This window comes from Equus asinus, chromosome 5 (genome assembly GCF_041296235.1).
Source record: "Equus asinus isolate D_3611 breed Donkey chromosome 5, EquAss-T2T_v2, whole genome shotgun sequence".
Taxonomy (NCBI): domain Eukaryota; kingdom Metazoa; phylum Chordata; class Mammalia; order Perissodactyla; family Equidae; genus Equus; species Equus asinus.
In genome coordinates, this window is record NC_091794.1 from 47,078,027 (window position 1) to 47,096,777 (window position 18,751).

The 18,751-nt window shown below is 35.3% G+C and overlaps 1 protein-coding gene and 1 long non-coding RNA gene across 4 annotated transcripts in view; one reads left to right on the forward strand and one right to left on the reverse strand.

Moving 5' to 3' along the window:
* LOC139045412 (uncharacterized) overlaps window positions 1-9,399 on the reverse strand; it is a 72,553-nt gene extending 63,154 nt beyond the window's left edge. The window contains exon 1 of one of the 3 annotated variants that reach the window (XR_011503744.1): window positions 9,178-9,399. This is a non-coding gene — a long non-coding RNA (uncharacterized lncRNA). The remainder of the gene's footprint in view (window positions 1-9,177) is intronic. The other 2 variants (XR_011503745.1, XR_011503746.1) reach the window with 2 other exon arrangements.
* The window catches only part of SPATA16 (spermatogenesis associated 16), a 199,136-nt gene that overhangs the window by 66,337 nt on the left and 114,048 nt on the right, over window positions 1-18,751 (forward strand). The window contains exon 3 of the mRNA XM_014866864.3: window positions 11,584-11,673. Within this exon, the coding sequence (XP_014722350.3) occupies window positions 11,584-11,673 (90 nt within the window). The remainder of the gene's footprint in view (window positions 1-11,583; window positions 11,674-18,751) is intronic.

The following is an 18,751-nucleotide window of genomic DNA, read 5'->3' on the forward strand; positions in this document are numbered from 1 at the left end:
AGAGAGTTCACAGCTGGTATTTGGTTCACAGACCCAAAAGAAAAGATAATAGGGCCAACACTGTATTATTTTTTAAGAGAAAATGTCAAGAACAAAAAATGAAAACGTCAAAAGATAGGTTGATATACTGTATTACTTAAAGACTGTTTTGCTGGGAGAACTGACCAAGTGATTTACTAACAGCTTTTACTGGACAGTCTTTGGATTACAATGTAGATGAAAAATAAATGGGAATCCATTTCACGTTTACCCTATCCGGGCATTTGACAGATGGAGAGAATAATGGGAAGATACAACGACAGTCTACAAAAGTGCAGGGGTTTATTCTTGTCTTCAAATTATGAAAAATTATTTTTTATTGGAAATTTTTTTCCAAAGGGCCTACTTATCTATCTCTCTCTGTATATCCTTTAATTACATAAACTGCCTTTCATTCCTGATCACATCTGCATACAGCTAGGGATTAAGAGATTGTAGAAATCTGACATTCAACGGGGATATAGGTGCAAAAGTCAGTAGAGAGAGGCCTTTGGTATATTTAGGTCATAATAGATGTAGATCTCACTGGCGAATCTTAGGTAAGATTAGGTTCTCTGGTGGTTCCTGAGGAAAGGTGTCTGGAGTCACTCAGTAACGTCACTCTATTCCATCAACACTCCTCAAGTGCCCATTATGTGTCAGGCATTTGGTAGATGCTGTGCATATAAAGATAAATAATATTGCTGAGCGTTACTTCTCATTAAGGAGAGGTCTCCAATGGATACAGAGTAATTAACCAGGTAAAAAAGTTAAAGAAATGTAGAGAAAAAGAAGTGTTCTCCATTGCTCAAAAAGGCATATTCCTGCATGCTTCTAAAGACCCAATAAAGTGTCACACTTATTTTTGATCATTATTTGATGCACATTGACTGATAATATTCCTTTTTTTTTTTAAAGATTGGCATCTGAGCTAAAATCTGTTGCCAATCTTCTTTTTTTTTCTTTTTCTCCACAAAGTCCCCCAGTACATAGTTGTATATTCTAGCTGTAGATCCTTCTGATTGAGCTATGTGGGACGCTGCCTCGACATGACTTGATAAGTGGTGCCATGTCTGTGGCCAGGATCCGAACCTGCGAAACCCTGGGCCACTGATGTGGAATGTGAACTCAACCACTCAGCCATGGGGCCAGCACCCTACAATATTCATTTTGATTAAGAATATGGAAGACTAAAAGCCCTAGGAGGCATTCTCCTATAGGTTCCTATTTCTTGGTGCTGATGACCCATTAAATTTATTTGCATCCCTTAATGTTCATTCTATTTTTCTAAACAAAGAGATGTCATACTCAAATTCTAAAGTGAAATATACCTAAACATAGATCCTAAGTATTCTTTAGGGTGTGTTCCTTATTAGCTCTATAAAGAAGACAGACAATATAATATCTCCATTCTGACTATATATTTTTCAGTACTGTGACAATATTGTAAAATTTTTTTTTAAGATTTTATTTTTTCCTTTTTCTCCCCAAAGCCCCCAAGTACATAGCTGTATATTCTTCGTTGTGGGTCCTTCTAGTTGTGGCATGTGGGATGCTGCCTCAGCGTGGTTTGATGAGCAGTGCCACATTTGCACCCAGGATTCGAACCAATGAAACACTGGGCCGCCTGCAGCAGAGCACAGGAACTTAACCACTCTGCCACGGGGCCAGCCCCAATATTGTAAATTTTTAAGTATTTATCCTATTGACTCTTGGTCATGTCAAGAAATAAGGTATTTGTTGCTCACTTGAGTAATTCCATAATTTAATATTTTCCACATATAATTGCTTGTAATTTGGGGAGCAAAACATTAGGCATGATATTTGAGTTACTCTCCTGTTTGGCTGCTTCTCTAAACTTGCTCTCTTCTGCTATGCCATGTACATGTCGGAATCTCAAGAAATATTTAAGAATGATTTCTTGTTATTGTTTCCATAAAAAGTTAGATTTTACTTTGATGCTTTTGCAAAGACATACTTTGCAACTGTTTTGGCAGAGGTATATGCTTTATGACAACAATCTACTGTAATTTTCTTGTTTCAAAAAGCAATGCCTTTAATTCTAGTTTTATGCTCTAATACTTTGTAAAATAGTTCCATTTTTCCCATGCAAATCAAAGTGGGTCATTCCATTGTTCTATCTTACTTGTCAATGTAAGATATTTAAAGTGAGTAGATGGGCTTCTCACTTCTCAATAAGTTGAAGACTGTTATACTTTATTTTAGTTTTTAATTCTAATCAATCTTTTTGTAGTGAGCCAAGTGACCAAATAAGACACAATCACTAAGATTTCACTGAATCCTTGTGTAGTGACAGCACTATTGCGTAAGTGTCCTTTACTTTCCTATTCCTTCCATCTACCCCAGAATGTATGTTACTAGATTGAGATTTTCAATAGCCCATGTTGAAAGAAGCTCTAAGAAGCAACCGTATGGAACACTTTCTGATTTTTCTATAAATCTTTCACTGAGGACACAAATTGTTACATTATACAGCATCTTTGGATAAGGTGATCTTTCTGATTACACTACAAGAAGTATCTGAATTGAGAAATTGGCTTGTTTAAAACAAACTACATGTCCCTCTTTCCATCAGCTACTACAAAACCTAGAAGAAAATGTATAGGCCATCTCAACCAAACTCTTAGGATCTTATGACATATATTTTCTGTACTAACCTCATCCAGGCTTCATCTTAACTCCCCTACTTATTTATTTACTTATTAGTGAGGAAGAGTGGCCCTGAGCTAACATCTGTGCCAATCTCCCTCTATTTTGTATGTGGGATGCTGCCACAGCATGGCTTGATGAGCAGTGTGTGGGTCCGTGCCCAGGATCCCAACTCAGAAACCCCAGGCCACCGAAGTGGTAGGTGTGAACTTAACCACTATGCTGCTGGGCTGGCCCCTTAACTCCCCTACTTTTAATCTTGCTTTCCTCATTTAGGTATTTTTTGTTTTATTTTTAATCATGATAAAATACATGTAATATAAAATTTACCATCTTACCCTTTCTTTAAAAGTACAGTTCAGTGGTATTAAATACATTCACATTGTTAAACAGTGAATCTCCAGAACTCTTTTCATCTTGCAAAACTGAAACTCTATATCATTGAACAACAACTCTCCATTCCCCTCTCACCCCAGCTCCTGGCAACCACCATTCTACTTTTTGTCTCTATGAACGTATTTACTCTAGGTACCTCATAAAAATGGAATCACACAATATTTGTCTTTTTGTAATTGGCTTATTTACCTTAGCATAATGTCCTGAAGGTTCATCCATGTTGTAGCATGTGTAAGAATTTCCTTTCTTTTTAAGGCTGAATAGTATTCCACTGTATGGATATACAACCTTGTGTTTATCCATTCATCTGTCAGTGGACACTTGGGCTGCTTCCACCTTTGGGCTATCATGAATAACGTTGCTATGAACATGGGGATAGATCTTCAGAACCCTACTGTCAATTCTTTGGGGTATATACACAGAAGTAGAATTGCTGGATCACATTGTAATTCTATTTTTAATTTTTTGAGGAACTGCCATACTGTTTCCCATAGCAGCTGCACCATTTCACATTCCCACAAACCATGCACAAGGGTTCCAATTTCTCTCTATCCTTGCCAATACTTATTATTTTCTGGTTTTTTGATGGTATTCATTCTAATGAGTGTGAGGTGGCATCTTAGTGTGGTTTTGATTTGCATTGCCTCAGTGATTATTGATGTTGAGCACCTTTTCATGTGCTTATGGGTGATTTGTATATCTTCTTTGGAGAAATATCTATTCAAGTTCTTTGCCTATTTTTTAATTGGGTTGTTTGCTTTTTCATTCTTGAGTTATAGGAGCTCCTTATATATTCTGGATATTAACTCCTTATCAGATAGATGATTTGCAAATATTTTCTCCCATTCCACAAGTTGCTTTTACACTCTGTCGATAGTATCCTTTGATGCACAAAAGTTTTTAATTTTGATATAGTCCAATTTATCTATTTTTCCTTTTGCTCCCTGTGAGTTATTTTTATTTTTATCTAACCTTGTAAGTATTCTATAAGCTGCCTTAGACGCTTCCCAGAACAGAATATAAATAGATAATAATTTAATCACTCACTCTTTAATATTAGTTATCCTGTCACATTCCTGTGATATTTTAATTTTTTGTATGTTGTGATGAACTTTTTTCATTTGTTAATAGCATGACTATAACAAATAGTTCTTGCATATCTAAACAAAAATTATTTCTGTAGGGAGACAATTCTCCATGGGTCTCCTGCATTTTTGCCTGTTCAATGAACAAGGCGCTGACTGGCCTTTGCTTTGGAATATCTTTTCAAAGATGATTGTGTGGTAAACAGCTTTAGAAGAAAACGTAAGTCTGCTTACAGCCTTGGAAGATGGAGATAATGTCTCCCTCTAAAGCTAAGGACAGGCATGCTTACAGTCCATTCTAAAAGATTTACATTTCTTAAGCTCAGGATTCTTCTGCTGTAACATAACCTACTGCATAAGGTGTCACCTGGCCTTCTTTCACTGCCATCTGGGAATTGTGGCACAAGGAACCAGGACAACAAAAGACTTATACACTGGCTACTGCTATTGCTGTGAGTAAAAAACTTTCCTTTGTCTCTGGCCCTGGAAGTTCATGTCTTCTACAAGCATCCATGAAACTATGTCAGGCTAACTCATTAGCTTGTAAGTAGGGAAAAACTCAGACCCTTCACAGTACTCGACAATATATTACAAGGTATTTTTGTGAGTATACTTGAAAGTCATTTAGCCTAATCTCCCACTCAGTCAAGAATTTCTTTTACACATCCTGACAGATGGCATTCTAAATGTCACTTAAGTGATTCCAGTAAAAGGAAACTCCTCTCAAAGCCTGTTGCATCATTGGTAATTAAGTCCCTCCTTATGTTGAGCTGAACTATTTATAGCTTCATAATATTGATTTTTTTGCCTGGTCTTCATCTAGTATTACATAGAATAGTTATTCTACTTTCCACATGGCAGATCTTTGTATTTGAAAGTACTTACTTAGTCTCCACTAATCTTATTTAACTCTCAAAGCATATCGTTTTCATTCCATTTTCTTCACATACTATCTTCTCCGAACCCCTTGGAAACTCTAGACACACTCCAACAGTGATGATTCTCATAGACTATAGACAAATTCAAGAGATTATATGGCTAAGGCACAATTCAGTGAAAATATCATTTATTATTTGGACAAATTACCTTTGACTGATTTCATGTAAATTTGATGTGCAGTTTTTGTAGCTCTATCATATTATCCTGTCACATTTAGCTTGTGATTAGTTAAAATATTCTGACTTTTTCCATATGGTCACACTCAAGCCATGATTATATTTGTAAAACTGATTTTTTAAATCCATAGCATAAGATTTTTATTTTTAACCAGTCCTGATCATTTTGAATTTTGCGTCTGTAATCATTGATATTAGTTACTCATTAGGTAAACTTATGCCATCTGAAAATTTTATAGATATCCTTTCAATCTCTTAATCCTGGTCATTAATGGAAATATTGTCCACAAAAAGGGCCAAGGACAAGCCATTAAATTCTTCTTTCTTTATAATCCTGACCACATTTCACTAGTATTGATTAGTTGTTCAACTAGTTATAATCTACTGAATGATGCCATTATCCAGCATAAATGTCACCATCTTATCACAAGGTTATAATGCTTTAGTGAAATTAAAATATTCCATATTCCTGGCATTTTCTAGATCTACCACTATTTCTAAAGAATATGTCAGCACTTTACTAAGAGAGTAAGAAGAGTGTCATTCAGGAGGATGAATCAATTCTAATTTACTTTGCTAATGACCAAGCAAGGTAAAGGGAGCTGGACTTAGGCATCTTCACCTAAACAAGAATTTGCTTCTCTGATCTCTAATCTCACATAAAGCCAAAGTCTTAAGCCCCTGAAGGAGTGATAGCTAACATTCTCATTCACAGAGTCCAGGCAAAAATCCATGGCACTGGGTGGAGAAGTACAAGCAAAACACATCTGTCTCTGGGGGAACAGGTAGGAGACTCTCCTGCCTCCTTTGCCACGTTTTGGTGTGATTGGAAATATTCTGTATCTTTATTGTGGTGCTGGTTATAAATTTGTCAAAACACTGAACACTTTAAAAAGATCAATACAATACCACTATATGTAAATTATACCTCAATAAACTGACTTAAAAGTATATTAAAATAAGTTAATTTCCTAAAAATTAGAGATTAAATGTAAAGGTAAGAACAAAGAATATGAAATCAACGTTGCCTATTAAAACACACTGGATTTTGAAATGGTAATAATGACCATTTAAAATTTAGGTCTAGAAAGCCCTCCTGAGGAACTTAAGTGAGGTAAATGTGTCTATCCAGCAGTTTTATTTAGATCGTTGAAAATCGTCCTAGTTCTCTTCCAGAGGTTCCAACAATATCTTACAAATGAAAATGTATTTTCTTCCACATGCCATTAAAATAGTTGAATACCCCATCATTTATTACTCTTGATGTATATGAAAAGCAGAAATGAACAAGATGTTTTCTATTTACATTATAATAAAGTGAGAAATTAACAATAAAAGTTATGGTAAGAAAAACTACTCTTTGGAAATCAAACAATGCTATCCTAAGTAATTTTTCAATCAAAGAGAAATTAAGGTCTATAATTAAAGACTAGAGAAAAACTATGAGAATGAAACATAGTCTATTATTCTTATGCATACTTGTGGTCAAAGCTACAATCAGTAAAAGAAAAACATCATAGGTATAAATGCTTTCTTTATTTAGAAAGGAAACATAACATAGATTGAATATTAAGTTAAGAATGAGAAGAAAAATAATAAAATAAAATCCAGAGAGGACAAAAATGTATTAATAGATGTAAAAGTAGAAAGGAGTGAATTGAAAGACAAGAAGAACAGAAGAATGTAGTTTGGTTGAAAAGACTAACAAAATGCAAAACCTCTGGCAGCTCAATTGCAGCATAGTATTTTATAAAAATCACAGTATATAAAAAAAAAACCTTTATTTTATGTTTGTTCACTTTTTGTCCTGGATGTAGTTCTGTTTTATTATTCACTTTCTTAATCCTGACTTTAATACTCTGTTTATTAATTTTAATGCTTTTCTTGAATCAGTAATTAATCCAAATCATTCCTACGAAAGATCAAAACACAAAGTCCACAAGATCATGTTGACAGATCCAAAGGGTATTTGAAAAAATTAAACATTTATTTCTGATAATAACTCCTGGGAAATAATAATTTTTTTCTCAAATCAATCAAAAATCATAATTATCAGTGAAACATTGAAGCGTTCCTTGATCACCTCACTTATTTAAATTCCTTTTAAAAACAGCCTATACAGTAAGAAGATGTAAATATTGAAAAGCAGTTACAAACATCATTATTTGCAGATGATGTGAATAAGTAAATTATTGCAGTGTTAAGTCAGAAAGATACAAAAATAGGTATTTTTAAAATACTTGTCTAAATGCTAGCAATAAGAAGTTAGGAAATATAATGGAAAAAATCCCATTCTTATTATGCATATATGTAGTTCCTCTCAAACTTTAATGTGAATACAAATTACCTGAGGGTCTTGTTAAAATGCAGGTTCAGTAGGTTTGGGGTGGGGATCAAGATTTCACATTTCTAATGAGCTCCCAGTTGCTGCTGATCATACTTTGAGTAGAAAGGTGTATACATACACACAGACACCCACATAAACATATATACGTACATATGAGCATATACATATGTACATATATATTCTCATGCATAATTTTAAAACTTAAGAATTAACAAGAAATTAGTAAAATTTTTATTTTTAAAAGGGTTAGAGGAGGGGTAAAATATTACTGGGTGATATAAAAGAATGTTTGAATGCAGAAAAGAAATGTCACATTCCTGGATGGGAAGACAATAGAATAAAAATGTCTATTCTTCCTAAAATTAATCTAATGCCCTTATTTTAATACCAGTGAAAACCACGAAATGCTGTTTTTTGCAACTTTAAAAAATGAAGGTTTTAAAGTTCATCAGGAAGAATAAATATGCCATATTAGGTAAATTTTTTCACAAAGAGAACATTAAGCAATTCTTTTCCTTCCAGAAATTAAAGTATATTTTTAAATGACAATAATTAAAACAATTTGTTTCTGTCACAAAAATGGACAAATCAAAAAGTGTGGACTACAAAGTCCAGCCACTGATCCAAGGGCGCATATGAACTTACTGTATAATAAAGGTGGCATATCAAATCACTGACAGAAGGATAAATTATGTGACAAGTGAATTGAGACACCTTGAATAATCAATAGACATATTTGGTCTCACGCATTATGAACTTAAGACTTAGTAAAGCAAACGTACATGCATGCACACACATTAACTTACATAAACTTTAATATAAAAGATAAATTTTAAAGGAGCTACTAATAGAAGTCATAAAAAGCATAAGATATACCACAGGTAACAAATTGATGAAGAAAATAAACTTTATCTATTATAATATTTATTATTTTACATGATCCCATTCTCTTAGAATAGGGCTAGTCAATCAAGTGAGCAGTCATGGCCCATTAGTAACAGTATCTCCATTCTTCTGATGAAAATTCAATTACCTCTGCTATTTAGCTGTTCTCTCTAACATGATTCGTGTTGTTTTACCAAAAGCCCAATCAGCATAGCTAAATCACAGTTATTTCCTCTTGGATAAAATCAGACCAACGATCACAGAGATCTTCTCTGATTATAACTGTGGGAGCGTTTGTTGTTTTCACTCCAGCCCCAGTCAGAGTGGCCCTTTTGGTCTTAGACTGCCTCCCGCAGTTCTCTAAATGGCATCAAATGATAAATGATTAAGAACTCTTTAAAGCCTAGATCAACATTTCCTCTGCAAGTTGTACACAACATAAAACACATCTTTAAAAGGGTATGCCATTTTAGAAAGCATCAAATAAATTACTAAAAATGTAAAAACTAGGCTTCACAATCACCACTAGCATTTCCTTGCCAACTGTCTCATAGGGCATATTATAAGCACACAGAGAACACTCCAATAATTACAAGAGCCAAAAATAATAAATTGCCAAATATCTCACTCCAAATTTCTAAACATTCTTTTATCATTATACCTCCATCCCTCAGGGTAGACGGGGTCTGGGTCTTCTTTGTGTCCCTCTTATGAAGCTGTGACTCACGTGGTTCCAGGAAGGGTGGTGTGATGGTTAAAAGAACCTAGTCCAGTGTAGCAATAGTGATTTCCAAACTCATGCCCTTTACTTGTATTTCTTCAACACCATAGAAAGGATTTTTAATTATAAGCAATTTTTAAAAATCTATCCCTTTTTAAAATCACACTGAAACATTGTTTACCCCACCAACTCTCACTACCCACAAAAATCTTCTCCTCCACCTACTTCCAAAGCCACTCTAATGACTCTTCCTCTCTCTCCTCCTTCTCTTTTACTAAACCCTTCCCTCCCTACTTCTCCTGCCCACCACACCCCATCCTTCTCTCAAGTCTAATCCATCTTTGTCAAAAAAAAACTTGTCTGGCAAAGCAAGATTCTTGGAGAATAGCGCAGCAAAACCATAACACTACAGCATGGGCAGAGATGTCAAAGCTAGAAACATCCGTTCAGTAAGGATGTTGCCCCTTCACATTTGCAGGCATTTACTAAAAATGCATAAGTGAATGAATGATTACAAAGTAAGAGGGAAGAATTAGCTGTAATGTGGAGGAAAAAGTTCTGGTCAGAGTCGGAAGACCCAGGCCCCTAGGCAGAGCTCTGTTCTTTTCACTCTGATCTACTTTTACAAGATTACTTTTACAGGGATAAAACATATAAACATGCTTTGAAAACATACTTTTTTCCTGAGTCAATATAAAGTATTAGTAATAAACATTAATAGTTCAGTATTGATATGGAATAAACTATGTAATAGGTTTTAAATTTCCAACATTTTAATCAGAAATCACCAAAGTAAATGATCTGTGTTCTTGGGGGATTAATGTATTCATTTGTACAAATGATTAGTCATAGAATACAATAAACCTTCATTAACTTAGGCCCCCTAATTCAGAAATCATCCTAGGAGAGGCAGGAACATATAAAACGAAGTGTTGTGGCTAAAGATGAGAAATACAATAAACTTGAAACAACGCTCCAACTAACTAGTTGTGTTTGATTTTAGAAAGGTCCCTTACCTCTCTAGATTCTATTCACTTATGTTTATAGTGAGCTAAATTATTCATTCTATCCATCTCATCATCATATAATCTATGATTCTACATGGACCAGACAGATATTTCTTTTCTGCTTTATTCTTTCCTTAAGCAATGTTTCTGGGAATGGAAATTTTTGCCTCCATGTTTTTTAATCTGGAGTTCATCAATAGCTTTACAGGGCTATTCCCTAAATTTGGGCAATTATATTTATGTGCATTTTTCTGGATAGAGGGCCATAGCTTTCATTTGATTTTCAAAAAGCTCTGTGAACTTCTCAAAAAAGATTAAGAACCACTTACTTCAATAATGAATTAATTCCATGTGATTCTCATCAACTTGTAAAAACAGGCTGACAAGAAATTTGCTTGATCATCCCATGTTGGTTCTATAACATTTTGTATCCCACATCAATAACACAACACACTCTGCTACTATAAGCTACATTTCAGACTTTCACTAATGACTGTCTCCCCACTGGGTGATGGGCAATGGCCTACATCTGTCTAGTTTGTCTCATTATATCAAACGCCTTGAATAGTGCGTGGCTCTCAGTGAATCAAGCAAGGGGAATGTCTACCCGCTTATCTCTGGGGGAAGAAGGCAGCTGTGGAGTGATCATCTTCTCATCTGGACTTGCATTGAAACTTCAGAACTCTATGAGATGATGGAAGAATCAGCAAGTAAGGATAGATAGATCATCTTATCCACATATCAAGCTTTGTAATTTCAATAACAGAAAATGGAAACCCAAAGTGAATAAAGGCCTTACCAGAAGTGGCAAGGTCAGGACCAGAGTCCTTAATGAGGGGATCCTTCCATTTTACTACATTGCCCAGGTAGAGGAAAAAACAGACCCAATTATGGAGTGCAAATGAACATGTCACCCAAATGCCAGTTCCTTTCTTTTAACTGAAATTCAGCAGCTAACAACCTCCTCCCTCATTATAGGAAGATATGCCATAAATAAACCGGGATTTTTGCCTGATTTATTAACGTAAGCAAATAAAACAACGTCGTATCTTATATGTAACATAAGTTGGATTCAAATTTTTTGTCATTTGTCATAACTACAAAAGATATCCAGTGCTATAAACAAAATTGCTTTTACCATGCAAACTTAGTTAGTTTTTCAATAATGCTTGTTTATTTGTCTTAACTGATAATTATTAGAAGAAAAGGGCTTCAATCATTAGTATCTTTTAAAATATATAGTATATAAAATTGAATGGATGCTATTTCATTCCTCTAGACTTCTGGTAATTGACTTTTCAAACCTAATAACATTTGCATTTCTTTTATCTTTTTCCAGGAGCATTGTTTTAAACCCAGCCTATTTCCGAAATCATCTTCGTCAGGCAACAGTGTTTAGATGTCTGGAGAGATATTCAGAAGCTGCCCGGTATGTTTGTTATAACTTTTGTGAAGATTGATTTCAAGTTAAATTAATTTTATTCTCAGCTTCTGGTAATAGCATAATACAACTTTCCATTTCTCTCATGGAATATGATTTTACCAGAATTATTGTCTTATAAACGTCAAGCCAACAATTATTGACTATCTTTTTCTTTAATTAAAGCCATTCTGTGTTCATAGCTCTTAGTAAAATTCAAGCTTTCTAGCCATGAGGTCACTGATAATGATGGGAAAACTTCCATGGAAGATTAGAAATGAACTTGACCTCTTGCTTTCAATACTTTCCTGATCCTGGTTGTAATGACACAATTCTGTGCCTATCTCTTTTTTGAGCTCTGGAAATAAAATCCAACCACATAAAAAGGACCCCAGGAGCCCATTTCTAGAAAAGATGGCATCAGTTATAACACCGAGGGTTGTTAGAGGTATCCTAAAGTATTGCCTCTTGGACTCCAATATGTTTCATAAAAACCTAGTGAGGCAATTCTTAAAGTTCTCATGCCCAGAACCTAGACTTATGGCAAATACTTGTAAGAATTGTGCAGCAGCCTCAATGTTACACTCAGAATTCCTCCTTACCTATGACAACCAAGGCTTATTTCTTCCTGGGTCAAGCTCATCATATCAGACTCCCCTTCCCTTTGTTAAACTCTCTCAAAGAATTTTCCTCATCTCCCAATGTATAGGTACCTGCTGTTTCTTGATCATCCACTTTAGCACCCCAGGAATTTATCAAGAAATTGTGGGTGATTTTCACATTTTGTCCAAGCATAACTCCTAAGAAATCCACAGTAAATAGGGATGAGGGGCCTAGGGTGCAGGTGGCTACTGTCTCTAGAACATTTGCAAATAACACTTTCTTGGAAAATGGAGTTTAAGGAATTTAAGTGGATAATAAAATGGTTCCATAAAATTGATACGATGTGGTTAACAACAATTGCGTCTGTATCAGATGGCCCTAGAAGTTACCTGAATTCAATTAATCTTTTTATATAGTCCATTTTTCCTTGTGTTCCTTCTCCAATATGTTTTAGCTTACATACTCACATATGACTTCTTCCTGCTTTTTATTTTCTCCACTGAGTTGTCCCTGTGGCTTACTTTCTGTTCACACACTTTTCCTAACTATGTGAATGAGAGGGAACTTACAACGATAGTAAGCTTCCTTCTGTCCCAGCTGTTTAAAGATCACCAGTTATAAATGAAGCTAATATATTCAGCAAAAACAGACAGTTATCTGTAAAATAATTTTCCTTAAGAGGTGGTTTATTAATTGTCTTCTGAATCTAATCAAAAGATAATAGGAGAAGGCTAGATGCAATGCCAGAACTAGATTGCAACTAGTAAAAATCTGCTATGGGTGTTCTGGAATCAGTTTGCACAAACTCTAGAAAGCTGGTTGTTAAGTATTCAGGAATTTTGGGAGAGCTAGATGTTAAACTATAGGAGAAATTAGCAATGCTGGGGAATTTACACTATGGAAATGGCAAATGCTGCAAATCCAGGCTTTTTGGGTTTAGGGGAGAGCCAGATGACTAGCATATCATTGACTATAACAATTATTATCAAGACTAATTGTTTGAGCTAAAGTGGTGAAGACAATTCCTTATGGGTTCTAAAACAAATAAACAATGAGAACTTGAAAACTAGAAAATTGTCTGTATTTACCATCTAAAATTAACACTGAATATCCATTGTCCTTGACATGTATATCTCTGCAGTAAAATAATTACATCTGTTTAATATCATTTGATGACTGACCTGACAGTGCTCCTTGAGAACGTTCCCAATAACTGTTGGTTATGCTGGTATGGACTTTTAGCAGAAAAGCAGATAGAATGGCTTTCAGATACAAGTGTTTTTCATCTTAGTTTCCTTGGCTATTAGATACATCTTCAACATGTGGTTATCAGTCATCCTCTTTTTCCCCCCAAGGGAAAGAATGCTATGAACGATGAGCATGAATATCTTAGTATCTCTTAGCTATTAGATTTCCAATGTAAAACAATAAATACAATTCAGTATATAAAGTATTCATGTTTATCAACCAATTTCTTGGAGATTTAGGTAGTTTGGTTCAGGCTTCTTACAAGTACATTATATTAAAACTCAATGGAAAAGCCAACGCATCAAGGTTATTTCCTCTTGGATGCCAAGTAGTCACGTTTCTGAGGTTGAGAGGCATCTACCACATACAAAAAAATGCGATTACTATGTGACTTAGGAAGCCTTAAACCATGATTCTCGTGGAACTGGATCGTCTTCTATCTGATCCAAGAGAGAGTATTTACAATCAGTCCCTGGAAATTGGGCTAAGGTTTCCTGAGCCAAACCAGCTGTACCCGGGAAGGAATTCCTAGTGCATAGGCCAGAAAAGAGTCTCAGGACAGACTCATAAAAGTTCAGATTCTCAACCAGACAGGCCAGAAGAAAGGCTACTCCCTGTGACTGAATAGAAGGTATCAGTCTGATTTACATCAATGGACAGGTCCTTTTATTTTAAGGGGAAATATCTTTTTAGTAACAGCCTACCAGAAGAAAGAGCAAAAATATATCGATGGTAGAAAACTGAATAAAAATAAGGATTTTTTTTTTGGTTTAGGCTCTACAGGGATGCTGGTCATCCTTGAGGAGACAACTGGCACTGGTAAAATTGGTGAAATCATATTTTCAGACCGCAAATCTAAATTGAGATTTCTGTAACGCCCCAAGAAACAGCCAACCTGTGAGGCCTTAACCGAAATAGCAAGCAGCCTAGCTCTTTAACATCTCATTGCTTCTACACATGCAAAAGTATATGTGTTGAAGTAGAATGTCCTTGCTCAAATCTGTCCCTCCTCCCCAACACTCACACTTATATGCGTGCGCACACACACACACACACACACACATTTGGCCTACTTTCATAAGAAAGATGATAAGACAAAAAACAATAAGCACAGATGTGAAACAAAAGTCAAGAGTGAGTGTTTTGTGAAAAGAACTAATGACTCTTGATAATATGAACGGCATGATGTCGCTCATCTCTATATGCTCATTGACTTAAGCATAGCGCTTGGCATATACCAAGCACCAGTTCAGGTTTGAAAATTAAATTACCTAGTTTTTGAGTTTATGGTTAATAACAATTTAGCTACATCAATAAGGAGACATTACATGAAATTGTTAGTAGAACCCTGGTTGAAAGATAAATATGAGAGTGTGCACACAGTAAAGTCATGTGATAGTATCATGCCTCCTATAATGGAGATCCGTAAGGCAAAAATAGATGACATTGCACAGAATCTTTAGTTAAGACCACGCTGTGTAAGAGGACAAACAGGAGGTAACACTAAAGGAGAAAGCACAACAAGGCCTCTTTATCCATCACTGAGGAAGAACAAGCTGTGTTTTTCTACATACATGAACTAGGATATACTGGAGCAGGAATAATGCATTCAAATGCTTACAAAGCCCAGGCAGATGGTGTGTGAACGAGGCCAATTATAAGATTAAAGGATGTTGTTTGAACCACAAAAAACTGGAGATAACTAACTAGAGTGACCATATAATTTATCTTTCAAATTGGACACTTGTGATAGTGAAAGTGAGCACCATTAAGGATTATAAAAGGAAAACAGGCATAAACGGAGATTGTCATGAGCACAGTGGCTACATGGTCAACCTACCACTGGCCCTTCCGAAGGGAGTGGCCGTATTCAAGTCCAGCTAATGTTGCTGTATAGGAATGTAGTTGCAGTGTTGCAGCTTTTTGAGTCTTCAAGAAACAGTATAATAATTCAGAGCTTTCCAAGAAATTTCTTCACTTTTAAATGTTGGCAATTATTTCAAGTTTTTCAAACACAGTGTCGTCTTAAGAAAACTGAAGTAGTCCCATTCATGAAAATTTGATTCACTGAAGAATCAATTTGCCAAATGACCAATTTGTAGAATTCACCAAATTTAAAGTTTACTAAAACTTATTTTAAGAAATAATCTTATTGAATAATTAATATGAATATATTTTCTTATGTGCATATTCCTCATGAATACATTCAGCAACTTTTTTTTAGTTTTGGAGAATTTTCCAGTTTTCAAAAGCTAAAGTCATAGCATGGTTTATTCTCATGAATATGTTCTTCCTGTGTTTATAATTATTACTCTACTGTTCTTGAATATACTCTATGACTATTTTCTCAAGAATATAACCAAAATTTTAATTTGGAAGTCTAACAACTTATACTCATTTCTTTCTGAAATTTTAAAAGTCATTTTTTGTTTTTAACCTTGTATCATTTATAGGATTCTTTCCCCAATTTTTGGAGAGTGACCAAATTTACCTATTTGATAAGATGTATTTTTAACTGTTTATAGCATTTACAACAATTCATATTTAATCAGACGATTTTAACAGCGTTCTTCTTTATCTCCTGAAGATAGAAAAGCCAAGATAGGGAAAAGGGACAGGAAGCAACACCACACAATCTGGGGAGACTGAAGAACAGAGAGAAAGTGAGGGCCCTAGAACCATGGAGTTCTAGTTTCTTTCAAATCCATCTGTAGGATTGTTGTAAATTTTCTAAAGAGTTAAATAAACTAAGTTTAGTAAGTAAATATATTTATAAATTTGACAAATTGGTCATTTGACCAACTCATCATCCGATGAATTGACCTGGAGCCCACAGAAGGCTGTGGACCACATCAAATCTGAAGCCTGGACCAAGTCCTCTTTTCCAGCTCTAAATGAATACTGGAGTTGAATCCCTCCAGGGTAAATGCTGAGCTTCCTTCTACCAACATGAGGTTTCCTTCCCCGGTCCAATTTTGTGCTAGGCCACTTCGGGAAAGATTTTAGTCTAAAACCAGCAATCCACTGTCAGAAAAAGATGGTATTTTACAGAGTTCAGTAGCTTCAGTTAATTTACTTTCTGCAACAAATCTGATCTATTCTAAGTTTTATTTTGTAATATTACTATTTAATATCATGTAATATATGTAATATTGTGAGAAATAGATTAACTAATAAAGTAAGTAGTCTTAAATTTTTCTTTATCTTCGCACTTAAAGTAATGCACTAAATGACAAGCTGAATTTCAGAACTATTTTGTTACACGTGACTTTTAGAATTAAAAAAACAAATTGATGAGACGCCGCCAAGTTGTATCAGTCCGCTTGTTGCTAGGCTAAGAATTTTCTCCCTCATAGCTAATTCTCAGCTTTGCCTCTCTCTCTTTTCACCTCTGACAATGTCTTTTAGTTTACTCCTGTTTTACATTTTGGCTACCTGCCACTCTCATCCTGCTTCTCTGCACTCACCTCTTGTTTCATGCCTCTTCCCTCTTTCTGAAAAATTCCTTCCTCCCTTGTGAGCATCCCCTTCCATCTGGTCATTAAGATGCCATCCCAATCCATTTCATTCAGTCTGTAAGACTTTGGCTCTCCTTGGTGATCACCACTGCTATAACTGATCAGTGATTACATTTGCTTTATCTTGTATTTTATACTTGGAATTTGAGACAGATTAGGATATTTGAATTTTCTGGAAATCTGCTCTCCAGATGAGGATACAATGAAAACCTCAAACCATAAATCCCTTGAAAAACAGATTCTTTTAGAAATGAATGATCAGCCATGCCTAAGGTGTGACACATTAGAGTATCAATTTTTGAATGAGAATTAGTATAAACACTTAGGGTCTGGGCTCCGTATGAGCATAAAGATGTCCCAGTGTTCTTCTTTTGCCTGGAAGTATGTTTCTGCTAAGCCAAATCAAAACACAATACTCCAAGATGCGTTGATTCGTGGCTACCCTCAGTGACAAGTAAGATGGTAGAGGTTAGTAGAGGTGAGAGTAGGTGGGTTTCTTGAGACCCAGCGTGGGATTTGAGGGTTTTGTTCTTTGTTGCTGTTGTTTTCTTATGAAAGTTGATCCTACAGGAAATTGGGAAGAATGCATATATAAATCACAATCTGCCGAAAGAAAAGAGATCCAAAAATAAACTGAAGTGTTCGTTCAGAAATCTGGTAGCATAAAGTACTGGTGCTGTCTTAGACAAGCAGTCACTCAGGAGTAGTCCTACAGCAGCAAGCAGGAAGAAACTGTGTCAGCTTTTTTGGTGTCATGGAACTCTATGATTTTAAATGAGATTATTATGTATCTTGCAAGGGAGGAGAACATACTGACAGGTAGACTCGAGACAAGTGATTCTGAAAAGATGATAGTAGTGTTGGGAGTTTATTTTAACAGTTCTGATTCAATTTGAAGTGTAAAACCCATTCATTCACCATTCAAGGTGCTAAAAATATAATCACAGATTTTTTTGGTTAAAATAAGTTCTCATTTATGTCTACAAATAGATTAAATGAAGACTGTAGGATAATTTTTGTTCTTAAACTGGTCATCTGCCTAAAGGGTTTTCTGTCTCTTTCTTGGAGGTAGTTCACCATTGCCAGAACAGCTTTAGTGTGGTCTGGCATTAGTCAGTCATATATGACATATAGTTACATGTTGGAAGACGGACATGATCATTCTACCATTAAGTGACCGTCCTTTCTCTAGATATAATAAGGCTATGTGAACCCTAAACACTGTAAAAATGTTGCTTCTTGGTGTATGATTTCTAAAACTGACATTAGTAAAGAGATACCTAGTCATTTCACGTGGCTTAGGTTAAATATCTAAGACTACAGCACATCCTATTTTTATGTGTGTAAGTTGTACTGTTTGTGATTTCAAGGAAAAAAGTGAAGGTTAAAATACACTGGAGCTTCAAGTTTCTAGCCGTCCCTTATAGCTTAAGGATTTAAAATTGCAGACTTATAAATGGCTAATTTCATAACAAAAATATTAATTTTAGGGACCAGCCCTGTGGCATAGTGAGTTCGGCGTGCTTCACTTCAGTGCCCCGGGTTCACAGGTTCAGATCTCCAACACAGACCTATACCACTTGTCAGCCATGCTGTGGCAGCAGCCCACATACAAAATAGAGGAAGATTGGCACAGATATTAGCTCAGGGCTGACGTACCTCAAGGCAGAAAAAAAAAAAGGAATATTGGCAATGGATCTTAGCTCAGAGCTAATCTT